The sequence below is a fragment of the Schistocerca nitens genome, chromosome 2 (genome assembly GCF_023898315.1).
Source record: "Schistocerca nitens isolate TAMUIC-IGC-003100 chromosome 2, iqSchNite1.1, whole genome shotgun sequence".
Taxonomy (NCBI): Eukaryota; Metazoa; Arthropoda; class Insecta; order Orthoptera; family Acrididae; genus Schistocerca; species Schistocerca nitens.
This window is the reverse complement of record NC_064615.1, coordinates 108,677,668-108,698,533: the sequence shown is the minus strand read 5'-3', so window position 1 is coordinate 108,698,533 and position 20,866 is coordinate 108,677,668. Positions and strand designations below refer to the sequence as shown.

Genomic DNA, 20,866 nt, shown 5'->3' with positions numbered 1-20,866 from the left:
TCACGGTCCGTGCAGCTCCCCCCGTTTGAGGTTCGAGTCCTCCCTCGGGCATGGGTGTGCGTGTGTTGTCCATAGCATAAGTTAGTTTAAGTTAGATTAAGTAGCTTGTAGGCTTAGGGACCGATGACCTAATTAGTTTCGTCCCATAGACCTTACCACAAATTTCCTAAAAAACTTTAGACGACTCGCGTTAGCAGTGAACATCACGAGGCAGAGAAAATCCCTGACCCCGCCGGGAATCGAACCCGGGAACCCGGGCGCGGGAAGCGAGAACGCTACCGCACGACCACGAGATGCGGGCCAAACCATTTGTTCTCTCCTCGGAAAAGCTGCTCATTCCAGATGCTTACCCACGCAGCCTCCTGTCACACTGTGAAAGGTTTGTGCGGTGCTGTTGTGTTAACAACAACAAAGACTTGCAAACAATGGAAGCTGCAGCCCTGGTCATACAAATCTGAAACCGTTTTCTTATTTTTATTGCATATCGATTTCAATGACAGAGCGATCATATTCAGCTCAAGACTAAGTCCTGCCCAAAATACAACTTCAAACGCAGTTGTTAATAGTGAAGATCACACCAAGTATCAGTGTGGTGTGCGTACTGTAACACCTTCGGTACACACACCATCAGATTATTTGACTCGTCGCTCTAACGAAGTAGGCGAGTGTCAGCAATATGTCGCGTGGTCTTATCGTGGCGTGTTTATCTTCTGGCGTTAGGTCAGACCATAGAAATGCCACTTGCACGCTTAGAGTAATAGATTGACGGTGACCAACTTTAAACAGAACTTGATTAATTTTCACACACATTTATTAAAATAATAACAAGCATAAAAATGACTTAACTTGGTGCTGGATGCTATTTACAATTGACAATCTGAAGTTCCTTTGGTCTCGATACGTTAATCTTATTCTCACATATCTCTGAAACTTGACAAAATGTCTACACATTTCTCTTCATGGCTATGTACAGGAATAGGATAATCTTATTAGGCGCAGACTGAAACTTGACTAATGCAGACTGATCCAGACTAATGCGGACTGCCTAATCGGAGGTTTGTACACTCGTTATAATACCTCGAGGGTTCAGGTATCACTGCGCGAGTGTGATCCGCGAGAAGAAAAGGTTCTACGTTAGCGGCAGTCTCATTGGCTGCGTGACATATTAATACGCGGATCGGCGGAAACAGAATTTTGTCCGTCTCTTAAGACAACGCCATCTCGTAGTGCGGAGACGGACGAGCGCTGCGCCTGCGCTGTTGTGCTTAGCGGGGCGCGCTCTATTGGGAAAGTTGTGTACGCGCTGACTACGCGGAATCGTGTCTGATAGTTGGTATTTTTGAAGTTGCATTTTGTACACGATTGTGTGAGCAAGGCATCCTATTTCACTTGGTGCCGCACTGAAGACGATCACTCAGTAATTGAAATCAGTGTGCAGTAATAATAAAAATAACAAATTTATAGAACCAATGCCGGAGATTCCCTTCTTTGTAATACTTGTTGCTTGTTCATGGTGCACAAATTTCATAATGGAATACAACGCCGGCCAAGGTGGCCGAGCGGTTCTAGGCGCTACAGTCTGGAACCGCGCGACCGCTACGGTCGGAGGTTCGAATCCTGCCTCGGGCATGGATGTGTGTGATGTTCTTAGGTTAGTTGGGTTTAAGTAGGTCTAAGTTCTAGGGGACTGATGAGCACAGCAGTGAAGTCCCATAGTGCTCAGAGCCATTTGAACCATTTTTTGTGTGAGCAAGGCATCCCTATTTCACTTAGTGCGGCACTGAAGACGATCACTCAGTAATTGAAATCAGTGTGCAGTAATAATAAAACTAACAAATTTATAAAACCAATGCCGGAGTTTCCCTTCTTTGTAATACTTGTTGCTTGGTCATGGTGCACGAATTTCCTAATGGAATACAACCTTAAAAACGGCAAAGTCATATTCTGTGGTAACTGTTTCGTGTATAACTAGACAGAAGTGCACTAAAACACGGCAACACTGTAACGTCACGATGTGTGTGTTTCAGATCGACCGGCAACCTCCTTCTTGCCCTCGATGCAACCGTTCTGCTGCTCCTCGCATATGCCGACACAGTGAAGAGTGCCGACGTCAGTGGCCCATCACGTATTATGGAAGCAAATGACACTCAGAGCACCAATAAATGGGAAGCATCACCGAGCACTGTAACCAATATTATGACTGAGATTGATTTCATTGGCAATAACAGCAGTTCTTTTGTCGCTAAGGGCACTATAGAATTAAACACTGCTCACTACTCCCCACCACATACCACAAATTCCAACTTACAGTCAATTGACAACTCGTCAGTTACGAAAGCACGTGTTGCAGAGAAGGCACGTGGAAAAGACGGGTGGAACAGTCCCAAACGATGGCGTGCCTCCGACGCAACGATGGACGGCAAAGAGAGGGGTAACGTCGCAGCGTTAAACGAAACAGTAAGGGCTGGTTCTGGAGGGAACACCTCCCATGGCTGCAGCCTCAAGAACCGGATGTCTCGTCCGAGGCTACGGACGCCGTGGGAAATCATGCCACGGACAGGCAACGAACTACGAATCGTTGGCGGCCTTGCAGCCGAAATCGAGGAGTTTCCGTACATTGCATCGCTGCGCTACCGCGGGTACCACCGTTGTGGCTCCAGCATAGTGAACAGTTTCTGGCTTCTCACCGCGGCGCACTGCTTCTTCGATCTCAACACGTATCAAGTGACCTACAGTACTGCCAACTACTTAATCGCGGCTGGTGCGCCGTATTTGACTAACAATGAGACCGGTTCCTGCAACAACTATGAGGTACGTATGTTCGTTTGTGTGGGACGTTTGTTTGGTATTGTGCATTTACTACTGATACTGTGGGATGAATGTCCTGCTTCGAGACATGTGTGTATCTCCTTCATAGCAAGGCATCCCATTTCACTACAGAGGCAAGCAAATTAACGTTAATGTAACTACTGCACTGATGTGACAAAAGTCGTGGGATACCTGATAATGTCGTGTCGGACCTCCTTCTGCCCGGTAGAGTGCTGCAGCTCGACGTGCCTTGGACTCAACAACTCGCTGGAAGTCCCTGCAGAAATATTCAGCCATAGCTCCTCTGTAGTCGTAGAAGTGTTGCCGTGGCAGGATTTTGTTCAGGAGCTGGACTCTCGATTATGTCCCATAAATGTTCGACGTGATACATGTCGGGTCATCTGGTTGACCAAATCATACATCTCAATCTACATCTACATCTACATCTACATCCATACTCCGCAAGCCACCTGACGGTGTGTGGCGGAGAGTACTTTGAGTACCTCTATCGGTTCTCCCTTCTATTCCAGTCTCGTAATATTCGTGGAAAAAAAGGTTGTCGGTATACCTCTGTGTGGGCTCTAATCTCTCTGATTTTATTCTCATGGTCTCTTCGCGAAGTATACGTAGGAGGGAGCAATATACTGCTTGACTCCTCGGTGAAGGTATGTTCTCGAAACTTCAACGAAAGCCCGTACCGAGCTACTGAGCGTCTCTCTTGCAGAGTCTTCCACTGGAGTTTATCTATCATTTCCGTAATACTTTCGCGATTACTAAATGATCCTGTAACGAAGCGCGCTGCTCTCCGCTGGATCTTCTCTATCTCTTCTATCAACCCTATCTGGTACGGACCCCACATCAGTGAGCAGTACTCAAGCAGTGGGCGAACAAATGTACTGTAACCTACTACCTTTGTTTTCGGACTGCATTTCCTTAGCATTCTTCCAATGAATCTCAGTCTGGCATCTGCTTTACCGGCGATTAATTTTATATGGTCATTCCATTTTAAATCACTCCTAATGCCTACTCACAGATAATTTATGGAATTAACTGCTTCCAGTTGCTGATCTGCTTTATTGTAGCTAAATGATAAAGGATCTTTCTTTCTATGTATTCGCAGCACATTACACTTGTCTACATTGAGATTCAATTGCCATTCCCTGCACCGTGCGTCAATTCGTTGCAGATCCTCCTGCATTTTAGTACAATTTTCCGTTGTTACAACCTCTCGATATACTACAGCATCATCCGCAAAAAGCCTGAGTGAACTTCCGATGTCATCCACAAGGTCATTTTTGTATATTGTCAATATCAACGGTCCTGCGACACTCCCCTGCGACATACCTGAAATCACTCTTACTTCGGAAGACTTCTCTCCATTGAGAATGACATACTGCGTTCTGTTATCTAGGAACTCTTCAATCCAATACTCTCGAGTTGTCCCGCGAATAATTGCGGTCCAGTGACATGGCGCATTGTCATCCACAAAAATTGTATACTTGTTTTGGGAACAAGTACACGAACATAACCATTTTCAGTCAATGAGGCTCTACGCCACAATCGAAACCTATCATCAGTTTTTACCAACTAGAATCGGGACTGATCGTACCAAGCCACAGTTATCCAGTCGTCGAGGTCCCAACCGGTATTTTCAGGACCCTAGGAGAGGTGCTGCAGACGATGTCGAGTTGTTGGCAAAGCCACTCGCGTCGGTCGTCTGCCCCTAAAGCCCATGAACGCTGAAGTGCACCGCGCTATCCTAACGGATACATTCGTCCTACGTCGCATATTACGAGGGCAGTTCAATAAGTAATGCAACACATTTTTTTTCTCGGCCAATTTTGGTTGAAAAAACCGGAAATTTCTTGTGGAATATTTTCAAACATTCCCGCTTCGTCTCGTATAGTTTCATTGACTTCTGACAGGTGGCAGCGCTGTACGGAGCTGTTAAAATGGCGTCTGTAAACAACGGGCAGTGATCGAGTTTCTTTTGGCGGAAAACCAGGGCATCTCAGATATTCATAGGCACTTGCAGAATGTCTACGGTGATCTGGCAGTGGACAAAAGCACGGTGAGCCGTTGGGCAAAGCGTGTGTCATCATCGCCGCAAGGTCGAGCAAGACTGTCTGATCTCCCGCGTGCGGGCCGGCCGTGCACAGCTGTGACTCCTGCAATGGCGAAGCGTGCGAACACACTCGTTCGAGATGATCGACGGATCACCATCAAACAACTCAGTGCTCAACTTGACATCTCTGTTGGTAGCGCTGTCACAATTGTTCACCAGTTGGGATATTCAAAGGTTTGTTCCCGCTGGGTCCCTCGTTGTCTAACCGGACACCATAAAGAGCAAAGGAAAACCATCTGTGAGGAATTGCTTGCTCGTCATGTGGCTGAGGGTGACAATTTCTTGTCAAAGATTGTTACAGTTGATGAAACATGGGTTCATCACTTCGAACCTGAAACAAAACGGCAATCAATGGAGTGGCGCCACATCCACTCCCCTACCAAGAAAAAGTTTAAAGCCATACCCTCAGCCGGTAAAGTCATGGTTACAGTCTTCTGGGACGCTGAAGGGGTTATTCTGTTCGATGTCCTTCCCCATGGTCAAACGATCAACTCTGAAGTGTATTGTGCTACTCTTCAGAAATTGAAGAAACGACTTCAGCGTGTTCGTAGGCACAAAAATCTGAACGAACTTCTCCTTCTTCATGACAACGCAAGACCTCACACAAGTCTTCGCACCCGAGAGGAGCTCACAAAACTTCAGTGGACTGTTCTTCCTCATGCACCCTACAGCCCCGATCTCGCACCGTCGGATTTCCATATCTTTGGCCCAATGAAGGACGCAATCCGTGGGAGGCACTACGCGGATGATGAAGAAGTTATTGATGCAGTACGACGTTGGCTCCGACATCGACCAGTGGAATGGTACCGTGCAGGCATACAGGCTCTCATTTCAAGGTGGCGTAAGGCCGTAGCATTGAATGGAGATTACGTTGAAAAATAGTGTTCTGTAGCTAAAAGATTGGGGAATAACCTGGTGTATTTCAATGCTGAATAAAACAACCCCTGTTTCAGAAAAAAAATGTGTTGCATTACTTATTGAACTGCCCTCGTAATTTTCGTGGTTATTAAGCGCAGTGTTGCCTGTTTGTTAGCACTGACAATTCTGCACAAACGCCGGTGCTCTCGCTGGTTAAGTGAAGGCCGTTGGTCACTGCGTTTTCCGCGGTGAGAAGTACTGCCTGAAATTTGGTACTTCCGGCCAACTTGTGACACTATGGATATCGGAATACTGAACTGTTTGTCCCATGTGTCTAGCTTCAGCTACCACTCTGCGTTTAAGGCCTGTCAATTCCCGTCTTGCTGCCATAATCAGATGCCGGCTGGGGTGGCCGAGCGGTTCCAGGGGCTACAGTCCGGAACCGCGCGACCGCTATGGTCGCAGGTTCGAATCCAGCCTCGGGCATGGATGTGTGTGATGTCCTTAAGTTAGCTAGGTTCTACGGCACTGATGACCTCAGAAGTTAAGTCCCATAGTGCTTAGAGCCATTTGAACCATAATCAAATCGGAAACCTTTTCTCACGAAACACCTGAATAGAAATGACGGCTCCGTCAGTGCACTGGCCTTATATACGTTGTGTACGTGATACTACCTCCATATTTATTTGTGCACATCGCTATCCCATGACTTGTGTCGCCACACGTGTGTGAAATGAGCAACGCCATGAACGTACCAGAAATAAGGAAATTACAATGAAATCCAGACCATTAGCTGCTTACAGGCATTGATAAATACCAAAGGGGACAGTTGAAATGTCTGCCGTGACCGGGACTCGAACCCAGGATCTCCTGCTTGCATGGCGACGCCCTATCCTACTGAGCCATGTCTGAAAGAACAGATACCATCTTGATATAGATAGCTGCTTACATGCGTTGATAAATACCAAAGGGGACAGTTGAAATGCGTGCCGCGACCGGGACTCGAACCCAGGATCTCCTGCTTGCATGGTGACGCTCTATCCGACTGAGCCATGTCTTAAGGAACAGATACCATCTTGATATAGATAAGACTTACCGGCCAATGATCTTCTTCAGTGCGGATCCACACACGTTGCTCAAACTCTTACGGGACTCGGTAGATTGACTGCCTCGAGTAACGAGTATAGTAGTCAGGGGCACTACAAATGTAGTGTGTGGACAGTAAGTTGAAAATGTGCGTCTCACGGGGAGCGCTGCCATGTAGGCAGGAGATCCCGGGTTCGAGTCTCGTCGGGAGACACATCTTCAACTGCGCCTTTGATATTTATCAACACCTGTAAACAGCTAATGTTCTGGAATTCATTGTAATTTAATTCTTCAAGAGCTGCAATATCACCAATGGTATCTGTTCTTTCGAACATGTCTGGAATAACAGATACCATCTTCATATATTCATACTAGAAATAACGTCGTTCAACCCGTGAATGTAATATTTTGGCGTAGATTATAATAAAAAAAAAATTGCTGTTGTGTAAGGATACCTGTATTGGGTCATCTAGGAAAATTGAGACTTCAATAAAAAAAATTAAAGCTTGAGAAAGTAGGAGAAATTATGTACGTGGAAACATTTATCGTGATTCGAAAAATGTATAATTATATGAATTGGTTTGTAAATGTATAAAGGATCTAAAAAAATATTTATTTTTGAAGCAGCATTTGGCCAGCTTATAAATGCACTGTCTTTAACTACATCCTTGGTTTCCTAAACTGAATCCTGGTGAACATGAAGATGACGTTTGAATTCAATTTAAAAAGCCCTAACTACATTTAACATACTCATATTTTCTTCTGCATTGGCCCCAATCGATCACAACCATAATGAGTCCTCTCCATACACCATGCAGTGAATCGTATTCCTCTTTTCCTCTTTCTAGGATGTGTTACAAAACCAGGATACTGTGCCAGTCATCGACCCTACCTTGGCAGGGAATTCGTTGTTCGTGTTCTTTGTTTTTAGCTGTCTGTATGTCGAAGAAGTTAAAACTGTACGACTTGTTTCTCTGTAGGAGCTGGAGCCAGTTCCTATGCCTTTATCTAGGCCTCATACGTTGGTGAGCACTGATGTTGATGACGAGTGTGACTGTTTTCAGAACTGACAGAGAAATCTCCATCAAACTATAGAGTTGCAGCCCAAGCTGCTGCTGCAAAATCATTGCCATCGAAGATATTTCTGTTAACAGGTCATTTTTTGTGTTGTGGTGGACAACGATTTATAGCTTTTGGAAGTTTTTTCTCCACAAGACAACACAAAAAATGACCTGTTACCAGAAATATCTTCGATGGCACCGATTTTGCAGCAGCAGCTTGGGCTGCAAGTCTATAGTTTGATGGAGATTTCTCTGTCAGTTCTGAAAACAGTCTCACTCGTCATCAACATCAGTGTTCACCGACGTATGAGGCCTACATAAAGGCATAGGAACTGGCTCCAGCACCTACAGGGAAAGAAGTCGTACGCTTTTAACGTCTTCGACATACAGATGACAGTTTAGTAGGTATATTTCCTCGTTTATTGTATCACTTTCACGAGAGCTTTGCGGACACTATTGAGTCCTTTCCTACTGTGGGTCGGTGAAGGATTCTTCTTATTTGGAGAACTGTCCTGTTTATGCTGTCTAGTGCTTTTTATAGTTATCGACTAAAGAATTTTAGCTTGTCTGACCTGGAGCCTCTTCTAGTTATATAGTTAATTAGTCAGTTACATGTTCCATGGATGATTCTGCTCGATAAATCGTAATGATGTGGAACGAGTCATCTTGCATTCACATCACAAATTACTTTGTACATATGGTTACATCCTGAACATATCTAGGCTTTTTTTTTTAAAGAAAAAAAGATATGCAGATGTTGTGAGTCAGTAAGTCCTACGAACAAAATTTTACACGTTATAGTAATAGAAATCCTTCCGTAGCATGAACAGAGTTGTCAAGGAGAAACTCTCCGTTTGTTTTCAAATTTTACTTAGCTGTCTGTCAGACGTTTTATATCACTGGATAAGTGATCCAGAATTTTAGTGCAACATTGTGCACCCATTTTTATGCTAAAGACGACCATAATGTGAAGTAATGAATGCAATTTTTCCTTCTGGTATTGTAATTATGTACACCATTGTTCCTTCCGAACTGTTGTGGATTATTTACCATAAACGTCATGAGGGAATAAATGTACTGTGAAGCAGTAGTCAGAATGCCCAACTCCTTAAACAGATGTCTACAAGATGATCGCGGGTGAGCACTACATACTATTCTTAGAGCGCATTTTTGTGCAAAGGAGGCTTTCTTTCTGAAAGATGATTCCCCAGAACATTATTTCATACGACGTCATTGATTGAAAATATGCAAAATATGTCAACATACTTATTTATCTACCGAATATAGGCAATGATTCTAAGTGCCAAATGTGGCCTGAACGAAGTTGTTTCAGGAGTTCCAAAATGTGCTTTTTCCACTTTAAATTCACATCAACATAGACATCAACAAATTTTGAAGTTTCCACTGTGTTTATTTATATTATCTCCGCGACATGTGTTACACCTATCGCAACAATGTATGTGGTCGCAGAATATTGCATGACTAGAGTGGATTCAATGAACTATGAAAAAACCGAACTGTTAAGACAGACCTCGTCATTTGGCACTGCGTTCTGAAGGAGGCTACTGAAATTCGAGTGGCCGACGGGCCGATCAACAGATACAGTGGCTATACCCTAAGCAAAGTCTGAGACTCAGCGCTCAGCCAACAAAAATCACAGCGTCGACCAACAGCCATTTCCACCTCCGACGGGAGCTACAGAACCATTGAGGAATCTGGGTTCGGGCATAGAGTTCGGCGATACCGACATCCACCACTGCACCGGACGCGTTGGCTACCGCGTAATGGGGGAAGGATTGGGGAGAGGTTATAGCATAAAGCAGGCAGGATGTTGAGACGACGCTTATTGTACAGATGTCACCTGAAGATGACGGCAAGCACGCTGTCCAAGTATCATGTTACTAAGATGACTGCACCCAGCTGGACACCCTAGAACAATGCAGACTGTCGATTCGCCGGTAAAGCTTAAGATCATGCACTAGGTTCCTCAACTGGGAGGAGATGTATCAGAGACTTAAGAAGCTGGATAAGCTTCCCGACAGGAAATATGTCTATTCAGCTCACTCGCCTTCTTGATGAGGTGCCTTGACTATAGCATAATCCCAATATTCGGGAGGATTGGCCATCATTCAAAAACAGTGGCTGCCCATTCGATCATAAAAAGAGTCAGTCTGGTCCTAGTAAGGGTGGTGTTGGTGTTGGTGATGGTGGTATGTATAGGGCGCTCAAAGAGGTCATCAGTGCCCTTACTCAACTACCTTGTAAGGGGAAGGATCCGGAACACACGTCGGCGACTGGACACAACATCCAAGGAATTATTCACACTCCACCTAGAGATGGCTTGTCTACTCTCTCTTGATTGCTGGGAATGGATTGATGCTGTCTCTTGGACTCATGAGGACTGATATTGATGCAGTGCTACTACCAAAGAAGTCTCCGAGTTCGAACGTCCGGCAGCAAGAGGGTAACAGGTGCAAGAAAAGCGGCGATGAACCGTGGTCAACCTCACAGAAAAAGAGATTGACGACGCAGCACAATCAGTTCCGGAAAAGGGACTCAATTACACTCAAACACCGCCTATTATACTTGTTGCAAATTTGGTCAGTGTTATGGAACAAGTAATTTCGACACTCTCTAACGACGATGCGGAAGAAATACCCCGGAAAACGTGTCAAACTCTCACCAGAGCCTTTCTACCAGGTGCAAACGACACGAAAGCGGAAAGAGCTGCCATTCAAGAACTACAGAATGATACTGAAATAGCCATTCTATCTGCGAACTGTAACACTTCCGCTATCAGAGTACAATCTCAAAAGACACCATCTATTTTAAGATCCAGCATACACAGGATTGAAGGGAGATCCGATCAACAGAGTGAAGAATAAGACCATTGAGCTTCTGCACCAGTCCCGCCCGAAGTAAATCGTTAAGAACCTTCGACTATGAGCTGCTGCACCACCAAGGCTCTACAGCTTACCAAAGGTTCCCAGATATGATGATGTTCCATTGAGTCCAATTTTGAGCACATAGGAGCACCTTCGTACCAGCTGGCCAAACATCTCACCTCAGTATTAAGTGCCTATTTCGGTAATTGTCAGCACCAGTTCAGGAACTTTCCACATTTCACTCAACAGCTGCAAGAACTATGTCTTCTTGATGAGGACCTTACTGTGAGCTTTTGATATAATGTCCCTCTTCACCAGAGTGCAGCTTGCTGATTCCCTAATCTCTTCGAATTGGTGTTCACATCAACATTCATTCTCCTCAATGGCAAGTATTACGAACAAATGAATGGAGTCGTCATGGGTAGCCCTCTGTCACTGCTTGTGGCAAACTTTTTAATGCAGAATCTTGAAGAGAAAGCTCTGGAAACAGCTGCAATGAAGCCTACATGCTGTTTCAGACATGTTTATGACACATTTGTGATGTTGCCATATTGGAGTGAAAAACGTCAGGAGTTCCTCCAACATCTGAACTCTCGGCACCCCATGGATGTGGATGATAATGGCGACCTCCCCTTCTCAGACATCTTAGTACGCGCGTAACGGACGCCGCTGTGGGATACAGCGTGTACAGGAAACCACTCTCACTGACTTGTATCTCCATACTGTCAGCTGTCAATATCCTTCACAGCGTGAAGGGGTACACAGGGACCGTGCATTATCGGACAAGGAATGGTTGGAAAGCGAGCTCAACCACCTTAAGGACATAACCAAGCGGGACGGATACGGCGGGAGACAAATCCGACGAGTCTTCTTGCAGAAGGTACAGGCCTAACAAATACAGCACGACGACCAGGGTGAGACAATAGCATGTCAGCAGAACGCCAGCAAAGTATCGAATAAAATCGGAGAAATCCTGGTTCGACGTAACATTACTTGTGTTTTCTGTCCACCTCCAAAAATGAGTGCACTATGAAGTTCGAAGGAAGACGACTAGCGGTTCCGTAAACCGAGTATTTACCGTATTCCGTTTAAATTCGGTAAGGCATTCTTCGGGCAGAATGTGCACACAATCGATGAAAGACTGAAAGAACACAGAAGATACGCTAAACTTAAGCAACCAACAAATACAGCAGCTGAATAACATTGGATGGCTGCAGGGGATTCAATGAAGTATGAAGAAACGGAAGTATTAAGACTAGAGATGACCAAAACTGTACTTTTCAGAGATCGGATCAGAACTTGTCAATCACTGGAATGAACCAGGTCTTTTTCATGACTCACCACTCACTCATAAAATAAGCAAAAGGAAGGCACATTGCCGTTTTAATCCAGGTCACTAAACCTATATTTTTATCTCATTTGGTCCTATTTTGAAGGAAATTATAAAGAGGAGTAATAATTTTGTGTTATGCCGCTAGTACTTTTGCAATATAAAAGTTTTAAATATCGTCTGTTGTAAAAATTACAAATGTTGCGATGAAATCCTAAATGTTTTTATCAAGTGGAAAAATTTTAAGAATGAAGACTGATTCTTGTTATATTTTGATACTTTTATTGGAAAAAATACAGTATAAGAATTATAACATAACTGTAATTAAAGTGTATCTGCAGTCGTCATTTACAGTCAGTATTATCAAATATGTACCCAAAAACGAAAAATTAGCTATAATTGACATTCATAAATAAAATCCGATCCATTCGATGAGAGTCTGTTTCTGTGTCCTGCTTTTGAAAATATTCGTCCACAGGGCACTGATGTTGCTGCGATGCATGACGTTTTTATAATCAATTGATGCAGCTTTGGCCACAGCAATTTCCTTGTGTCCAACCAGTTCAAGAGATCGCAGTTTCTAGGCAAATACCCCTCCGCTCTATATTTGCCCAAGTCGACAACTGCCGCACTTCCCAGGCCGTGACTTCCCTGAAGCTGACCACTAGTTTATCAAACTCCTCCCGAGCTGAAGAAGTCTCATGCATTATGGTGGTAACTGGTTGAGAAATGAGCTGTGTTTTTTCTTGTTGATTAACCAACGCTTTCATTTCTGAAACAGCCTTTATACATCAATATTGAAATGTTTTCTCTGCTGAAAATCCCTGCCTTTTGAATCAGAGGTCCCATAACGTTGCATAACCAATCAGTTCGTTCCTGGACATAGCTCCGAACCACTCTGATAACCCCTTAAGGAAATTATAAATCAATGACTCTATTTCTTGACGACATTCTTTAGTTTTGTATTGAAAAGATTCCAGTAGCCGTTCCATTAATCTTGGCAAGAGTTTCATTTTTGAAAGTGAGACTATTTTCTCTGAGGACACCTCTTTCGTTAACTCATCGAAAACTTTCAAACTCTATGAAACCTATTACATTACCTCCAAGTCTGCATCTTTTAAGTTTGAGGTGATCGACTTTCCACCTAAAATAGCGATACAAGAAATTATGGGATCTTTATTTAAAGCAAACCCTTGCAACATTTCATAGGTAGAGTTCCATCTGGTTGGGACGTCTTGTTTCAGTTTCAGTCGGTAATTTTTTAAATTTTCCTCCATTTCAGCAAGTTTCTTTAAAGCAAAGGGTCTCTCCTTAAGAGAATGTATTCTTTTGACCTCGTCAACGGCTTTCTGTATGGGCTTCTGAAATGCGTGTTGCACAGTGAGGTTAAAAGATTGTGTAAAGCATGGGATATGTGGAAGTTTGAGGAGTATGGTACTTAATTTCGTATTGGATGCATTGTCTGTTATTATGGAGGAGATTTAAAAACCGATATTGTATTTGACAGTAATGGACATAAACCAGTTTGACCTATGTTCTGCAGTGCGTCTATCTTCAAATTGTGAGCGCTGCAAAGGCTATGACTGTAGTTCACTCATCTCATCTATGAATTGTGCTATGAAAGCACAGAACCTTACGTTATTTATACTCGTCACGCATCAGACATAAGGCAGACTGCCTTTGCATTGGCCAAATCATTTTCCATTTTATCGAGTAACTCATCATACAAACTATGAATTAGAAGGTTTGACAACGTTTGCCGACTTGGTAAGTAAAATTTTAGGCAAATAGTAAACGAGAAGCAGATAGGAACTTGGTGCATAACCTGACGATATTGATGAGCTGGATACAACTTGAGACTCAGTTTGCCTTTCTGAGAGGATACCTTCACCCGACATGGAAACAGACCTCCGAGATGACGGTTCACGAGAAATGATTTCTCGATTTTCTGCATCGATTGATAGCGATCTTGATCGGCTTCCTGAGCCGCATCGTTCCAGAGGTACTGTAGGAAACTTTGATTTTAGATGTCCATTCAGGTCTGATAATGAGCCAGAAGCCATGGAAGTTATCTGCTAACAGTAGCGGCATTTTTGTTTTTCTCCTTTTTATGGTAAAACGATACCGTACATCGCTCATAATCCTTCTCGTCGAAGGTAATGTGGTTGACATATTGTTGTGAAGCACTGAAAAGTACGCTGGAAAAATTAAAATTTTTACTGTTAACGTAGACATTTAAAATTGCAAAAGCTCAAAGTGAAAACAAATGTACATGCAGCACATTCTATAATCAGAAGTTATAGAGAAAGATGTAAACCCACAGTCGTGAAATTTGTATCATATACACTACTGGCCATTAAAATTGCTACACCAAGAAGAAATGCAGAAGATAAACGGGTATTCATTTGACAAATATATTATACTCGAACTCACATGTGATTACATTTTCACGCAATTTGGGTGGAAAGATCCTGAGAAATCAGTACCCAGAACAGCCACCTCTGGCCATAATAACGACCTTGATACGCCTGGGCATTGAGTCAAACAGAGCTTGGATGGCGTGTATAGGTACAGCTGCCCATGCAGCTTCATCACGATACCACAGTTCATCAAGAGTAGTGACTGGCGTATTGTGACGAGCCAGTTGCTCGGCCACCATTGACCAGACGTTTTCAGTTGGTGAGAGATCTGGAGAATGTGCTGGCCAGGGCAGCAGTCTAACATTTTCTATATCCAGAAAGGCCCGTACAGGACCTGCAACATGCGGTCGTGCATTATCCTGATGAAATGTATCGTTTCGCAGGGATCGAATGAAGGATAGAGCCCCGGGTCATAACGCATCAAAAATGTAACGTCCGCTGTTCAGAGTGCCGTCAATGCGAACAAGAGGTGTCCAAGACGTGTAACCAATGGCACCCCCTACCATCATCCCGGGTGATACGCCAGTATGGCGATGACGAATACACGCTTCCAATGTGCGTTCACCGCGATGTCGCCAAACGCGGATGCGAACATCATGTTGTTGTAAACAGAACCTGGATTCATCCGAGAAAATGACGTTTTGCCATTCGTGCCCCCAGGTTCGTCGTTGAGTACACCATCGCAGGCGCTCCTGCCTGTGATGCAGCGTCAAGGGTAACCGCAGCCATAGTCTCCGAGCTGATAGTCCATGCTGCGGCAAACGTCGTCGAACTGTTCGTGCAGATGCTTGTTGTCTTGCAAACGTCCCCATCTGTTGACTCATGGATCGAGACGTAGATGCACGATCCGTTACAGCCATGCGTATAAGATGCCTGTCATCTCGACTGATAGTGATACGAGGCCGTTGGGATCCAGCACGGCGTTCCGTATTACCCTCCTGAACCCATCGATTCCATATTCTGCTGACAGTCATTGGATCTTGACCAATACGAGCAGCAATGTCGCGATACGATTAATCGCAATCGCGATAGGTTACAATCCGACCTTTATCGAAGTCGGAAACGTGATGGTACGCATGTCTCCTCCTTACACGAGACATCACAACAACTTTTCACCAGGCAACGCCAGTCAACCGCTGTTTGTGTATGAGAAATCGGTTGGAAACGTTCCTCATGTCAGCATGTTGTAGGTGTCGCCACCGGTGCCAACCTTGTGTGAATGCTCTGAAAAGCTAATCATTTGCATATCACAGCATCTTCTTCATGTCGGTTAAATTTTGCCTCTGTAGCACGTCATCTTCGTGGTGTAGCAGTTTTATTGGCCAGTAGCGCACGAAAAGGTCTGAATCAGTCAGTGATTAAGGAACTCGCGAAGACAAGTGTGACAATGCGCGAGGTCTTTACTGCAGTGAGAGAAAAATTTTGAAAAAAAAAAAAAACAGTGCAAATGAACTCTAAAGCCTGTGCTTTAGGAGCTACTAACTTGTCTACTCATGCAGCCACTAATTGTACCAGTATCTCTGTATTCGTACTGTAGAACGTGATTGGCCATCACTTTCAACTCATTTCGATGAACTCTGCCGCATATTTCTGAATATCGACATCCATGTCTTTCTTCTAACGAACGTGGACACTTGCCTCAAGCCAAGCGCGCTTCCAGTTCCGTAAATAGAGACTCCATTGTCCTAAGACACCACAGAAGTAACGGGTAAGGAGGTGGAATAGCGGCGTGCAAACGCTTTGACTTATTACCGCCCGTGCTACTCGCATCAAATACTAATGAAGACAAACAAGACGAATATACGTTCGTAAACATCAAATCCCTTAACAAAATTTGCCTAATCTGCGCCTTCCACAGACCTCCGAATGTAGGAGGGATAGCCTGTTTCAGAGCTGACATTTTAAAATAATGCTAATAACACATAAATATTCGGCCGTTTCTAGTTTCTTCTTTAAATGCAACAATATTTCAGCTTGCAGCTACCCATATATTTTCCACGAAATCCACAAGCAAAGAAATTCATGCCTGGAATCAGCTCACAACAACACGTTATGACTTATTCTCTAAAATATCCAATGGATAAACTATAACAGACAACATACAGAGACTGTAAGTATATCAGTGTACCTGAACTAGAAACAAAGGTGCTAGAGATAATTTGGGAGATGTTTTCCATTCCATTTCTGGACTTGAAAGACAAGCTCCACGGATTTACTACCAATCTAACTCAATTACACAATAAATGTTCTCCCTCAAAGAACGGAAACCGGAAGGGGAAACCTCCACCTAGACTAACGGAAGAGCTAAAACAGTTCACGAATTCGGAGACGTTGGGCATTCGACTTACAAACGACCTCCAACCCTTGAAAATAAAACATATTACAAGCAAAAAGGAAACGGAGTCATTCAATCTGAGAGAAACTGTAACTAAGGCATGTCAGTACATTAATCTAAAACATGAAGACCAGATGCTCTATGGAAAAGCTTGTGTTATGCAGAGAAGCTGCAGGTGATCCCTTTGTCCCAACCAAGGAACTAGATCAGTATTTGACTTTAGCGATAACAGCCATTGAACCGTAAACAAAACATAGACTTACTGATTATTTCAAGTAGCTAAATGATGGTAGTCATGAAAAATTCTGTCTTGGTGTGACAACGCCGTCGAAAATCCTTCAGATCAGCATATACTGTACAGGATGGCGTCGAGGTCCAAATGATCAAGCTTATTGTTGACCCATTACTGCTCACAACAACTACTGTTCCCTAGACCTTCAAGCTCTTGCCTGGACAACACACCAGAAACACTCGTTCCCATCTGATCAGAATGCAAGCAATAGAGATCCGATTATTAAGAAGAGTAGCTGGGTACGTTCTTGATTATATTATTACCCAGTGGGCAGAAGATATTTAGGAAGAAAGACGAAGATCAACGATTTCAAGCGAGAGGCCATAACAGCCAAATGCCTAATACATGCAGAGAGAAGAAGAAAAGATATCATGTTAAAAATATTACGATTTTAAGTAACTGTAATTTCAATAAGTTTTCTAACTACATATAAAATTCTGGTGTGATATGAGAAGGATTCTAAAGGCATTCATCTGTCCAGGTTAAATGAATAATTAAAAATTAAACATAACACAAGGGTTGTCCCAGGAAGAATGGTCAAAATTCAGGGATGACAGAAACGATCGTTTGAAGAAAAAAACTTCGTGTGGACATATGCAGAACTCTGAATTATTTCCGAGATAGAACATATTTCATGCACATTGTTATTTATTTTCATGTACTACAGTAGTTTGACGAAGTCGAGACGAATAATTTGATATAGGACACGTGGGCTGTCAAACAGGAAAAATACCTCAAACTGTCTTACAAAACCCATATACGTTTCAGCGCGTGCGCGTCGCGCAAGATTTTAATTATTTTCTCGCTCTCTTCAAGCAAACTATAAATCCAAGAGAAAAAATGAATAGGACCTTTTTTATAAGAAATTTAATGTATTTTAATTTTGTATTGTTACACGTTTTCGCTACAGGCCGCAGATTTCAAGTTATTCAATTAAAACCTACAAAAGAACTTTGGATGTGGTCCATCTCAGAAACACTTTGGAGTAGGTCATATGTCCTTATTTAGTTTTTTGCTTCAAATGATGGTTCCTGTCATATCCCTGAATATTGACCATTCCTCCTGAGACAACCTGTATGGACGGATTATCATGTACATTAAAATAATTATATTTTGCACATACCGTAATTTTTTATAAGAAGCTGAACTCGGATGGAGAGGTGTTCAGTCAGCAAAGCGAATTGCAAGCTGTTTCACTGTCGCGAGAGCGCAGAGAACAAAGTGAAATCTCAATTCGCTGTGTGATGTGCTCCATGCGATCTCATTCCTGAGAGAGCTGGAGAGTAGCGAGCTACCTAGCAATCCGAATCATAAGAGTGTGGGGAAATTGAGCTTCACTGTGATTCGATACCTTATACTGGTGGGAAGCAGTCATCATGGCTTGTGGTCCAGTTGGTGAGAGGTGTCGGAGCGCCGAGCTATTCGGAAGGGAGCGATGCCTGGGTCACCTAGCAATACGCTCCCACTGTGCAGTGGCTGAAGATCGCAGCTTATACGATCGCTGACAACACATTCGGAGTGTGATGCTAAGACAAAAGATAAGAAGTAACAACTCACTCAGAAGTATGTAAACGCTTATTGAGCTTCTGAATTGTGAGGTTTTCTTTTCAAATGAATTGCAGAAACATGATGGGGAGGTGTTTTCTACGTAAATGCACCGTTCTAAATCACAAATTCTTGGTTATCCTTGGCAGCTGCGCAGTCAATGCGACAGATTGTCAAGTGAAACGACGTGAGTTCGATTACTGGCTAGGTTGCAGCTTTTCTTTTCCCACTCAGGGACTGGGCGTACTGTTGGGCTTACTTTTGTTTCGTCATAATTAGCATTACTATTGAGATGGCTGAATGGGTTCGGCCTGACAGCCAATAAATTGAAGAAAAGGAGCTTTCTTTATTTTCTGTTGCTTTCAAGGATGAGAGAAGCTACATGTAGTCACAATGTATGGAAATCCACATGTGCACATGGTCTATAACACATTTTTTGTAGCTTGGGAAACATTTTCTTAAAGATGTTGTGTGGAGCGACTTTGCAGCAACATACTGGAGAATTTTCATTCCCCTCGTTACAGCCACTAGAGATGAATTTTGGAATCAGATGAGGTTCCATTCATTTTTTCTGAACCACTCATCAGCCACTCCTTAGAAGGATCTGTTTCTTTGAATTAATTCAGGAGTGGACTGCCCATCACTAGTTAAGACGGACTTGGCGTTCTGGAACTATGTTCTGAACGAGGCTATTGGAATTCAAGTGGCCGACACGTTGATCGACAGAGACAGTGGGCATATCTTAATCAAAGCTTTGGACCCAGCGATCAGCTAACAAAAATTACAACATCGGCCGAGAGCTACAGATGCACTAAGGGACTGAGGTTCGGGCCCATCCTTTGGCGATGCCGTCCCCCCACAGTCCACCCGATGCGTCGTGCGAGTGGGTGGTGGGGGAAGGTTTAGGAACAGATCGTAGTATAAAGGGGGCGAGCTTTGGTGAAGAAGCTCATTCTGCATGCATCACCTGAAGACGACGGCTAGGTATGCTTCCGAAATATAGTGTTATGAAGACGACTGCACCTTGCTGGACATCTGTGAAAAGTGCAAACAGTGGTTTCGCCGGGAAACCTTAAGGTAACGTATGTAGCGATTGCTGATATTGTCTGTGGTGGAAGAAAAAATAAAATATTTAAATTTCGGGGCATCACTTCTTTATTAAATGATTAATTTCCTGAAGTACACAGTAATTTTAATTCGTCAATTTTATTTATCGATTCACTGTGCGTTTCGAAGGATGAGACCCTCATCTTCTACATTTCCTAAAATGATGATAGAAGAGATCGTACAAGTTTCTGGGTGTATTATGATACTAGCTTCCAGTGGTCACATGCTGCTTATCCGAATCATGTTTGCTTAACAGCCTTCAGTTTGTATGAGTTTGAGTGTATGAAATAATTTCTACGCCGTGTATTGTATATGGGGTTTTGCAGAGTATCTGTGTGTGTGTGTGTGTGTGTGTGTGTGTGTGTGTGTGTGTGTAGACGTGTAGAATTCCATGTCTTCGATGTGCGTGTATTTCTACGGCAAAGTCTTCATGTCTTCGGTCTCCTTGTTCTGCCTTTACCCGAAACGTCACTAAAAGTCATAAAGTTGCAACACGACTGTCTCACAAGCGAGGGAATACCTCGCTGATAGTGTTTCTGACGAGAATACTTTGCATTCGGACCACAGCCAATTTAGTCTTTGATATTAATGAGGCTCAAGCTGTTCTCACCGCACAGATACACTATCGTCATTCATTTGTCTTCGAATGCTGTTTTCACTGCGGAAAGCTCTGGAAACCGAGACTGCGACTGAGGTCACTCTTACCTCGAGCATTCCAAGCATACTTTATGAGATCCAGATTAGAAGACTGTGGTACTCACAGAAACTGCTAAATTGTGTACTGTTGAAGGAACTCGTAAATGAGGATATCCTTATGCAACCGAGCGTTGTCGTCTTGTACGATGAACCCACCACGTACAGCACCCATACCTGACGGGGGAGCTCAAAAGCATTAAGGGTGTCATGTGAAATCGTAAGTCGAAACGGAAACGACATTTACGTCTGCGTGTCGACGATTGAACAGTTTGGTCTGTAACTGTTTTTAGAGGCTGTGAAAAAAAGGATGGAAGTTTA

The 20,866-nt window shown here is 43.4% G+C and overlaps 1 protein-coding gene across 1 annotated transcript in view; it reads left to right on the top strand.

Moving 5' to 3' along the window:
• Window positions 1-293: 293 nt before the first annotated feature.
• The window catches only part of LOC126234861 (serine protease 27-like), a 63,875-nt gene continuing 43,302 nt past the window's right edge, over window positions 294-20,866 (top strand). The window contains exons 1-2 of the mRNA XM_049943602.1: window positions 294-379; window positions 2,028-2,811. Of these exons, the coding sequence (XP_049799559.1) occupies window positions 294-379; window positions 2,028-2,811 (870 nt within the window). The remainder of the gene's footprint in view (window positions 380-2,027; window positions 2,812-20,866) is intronic.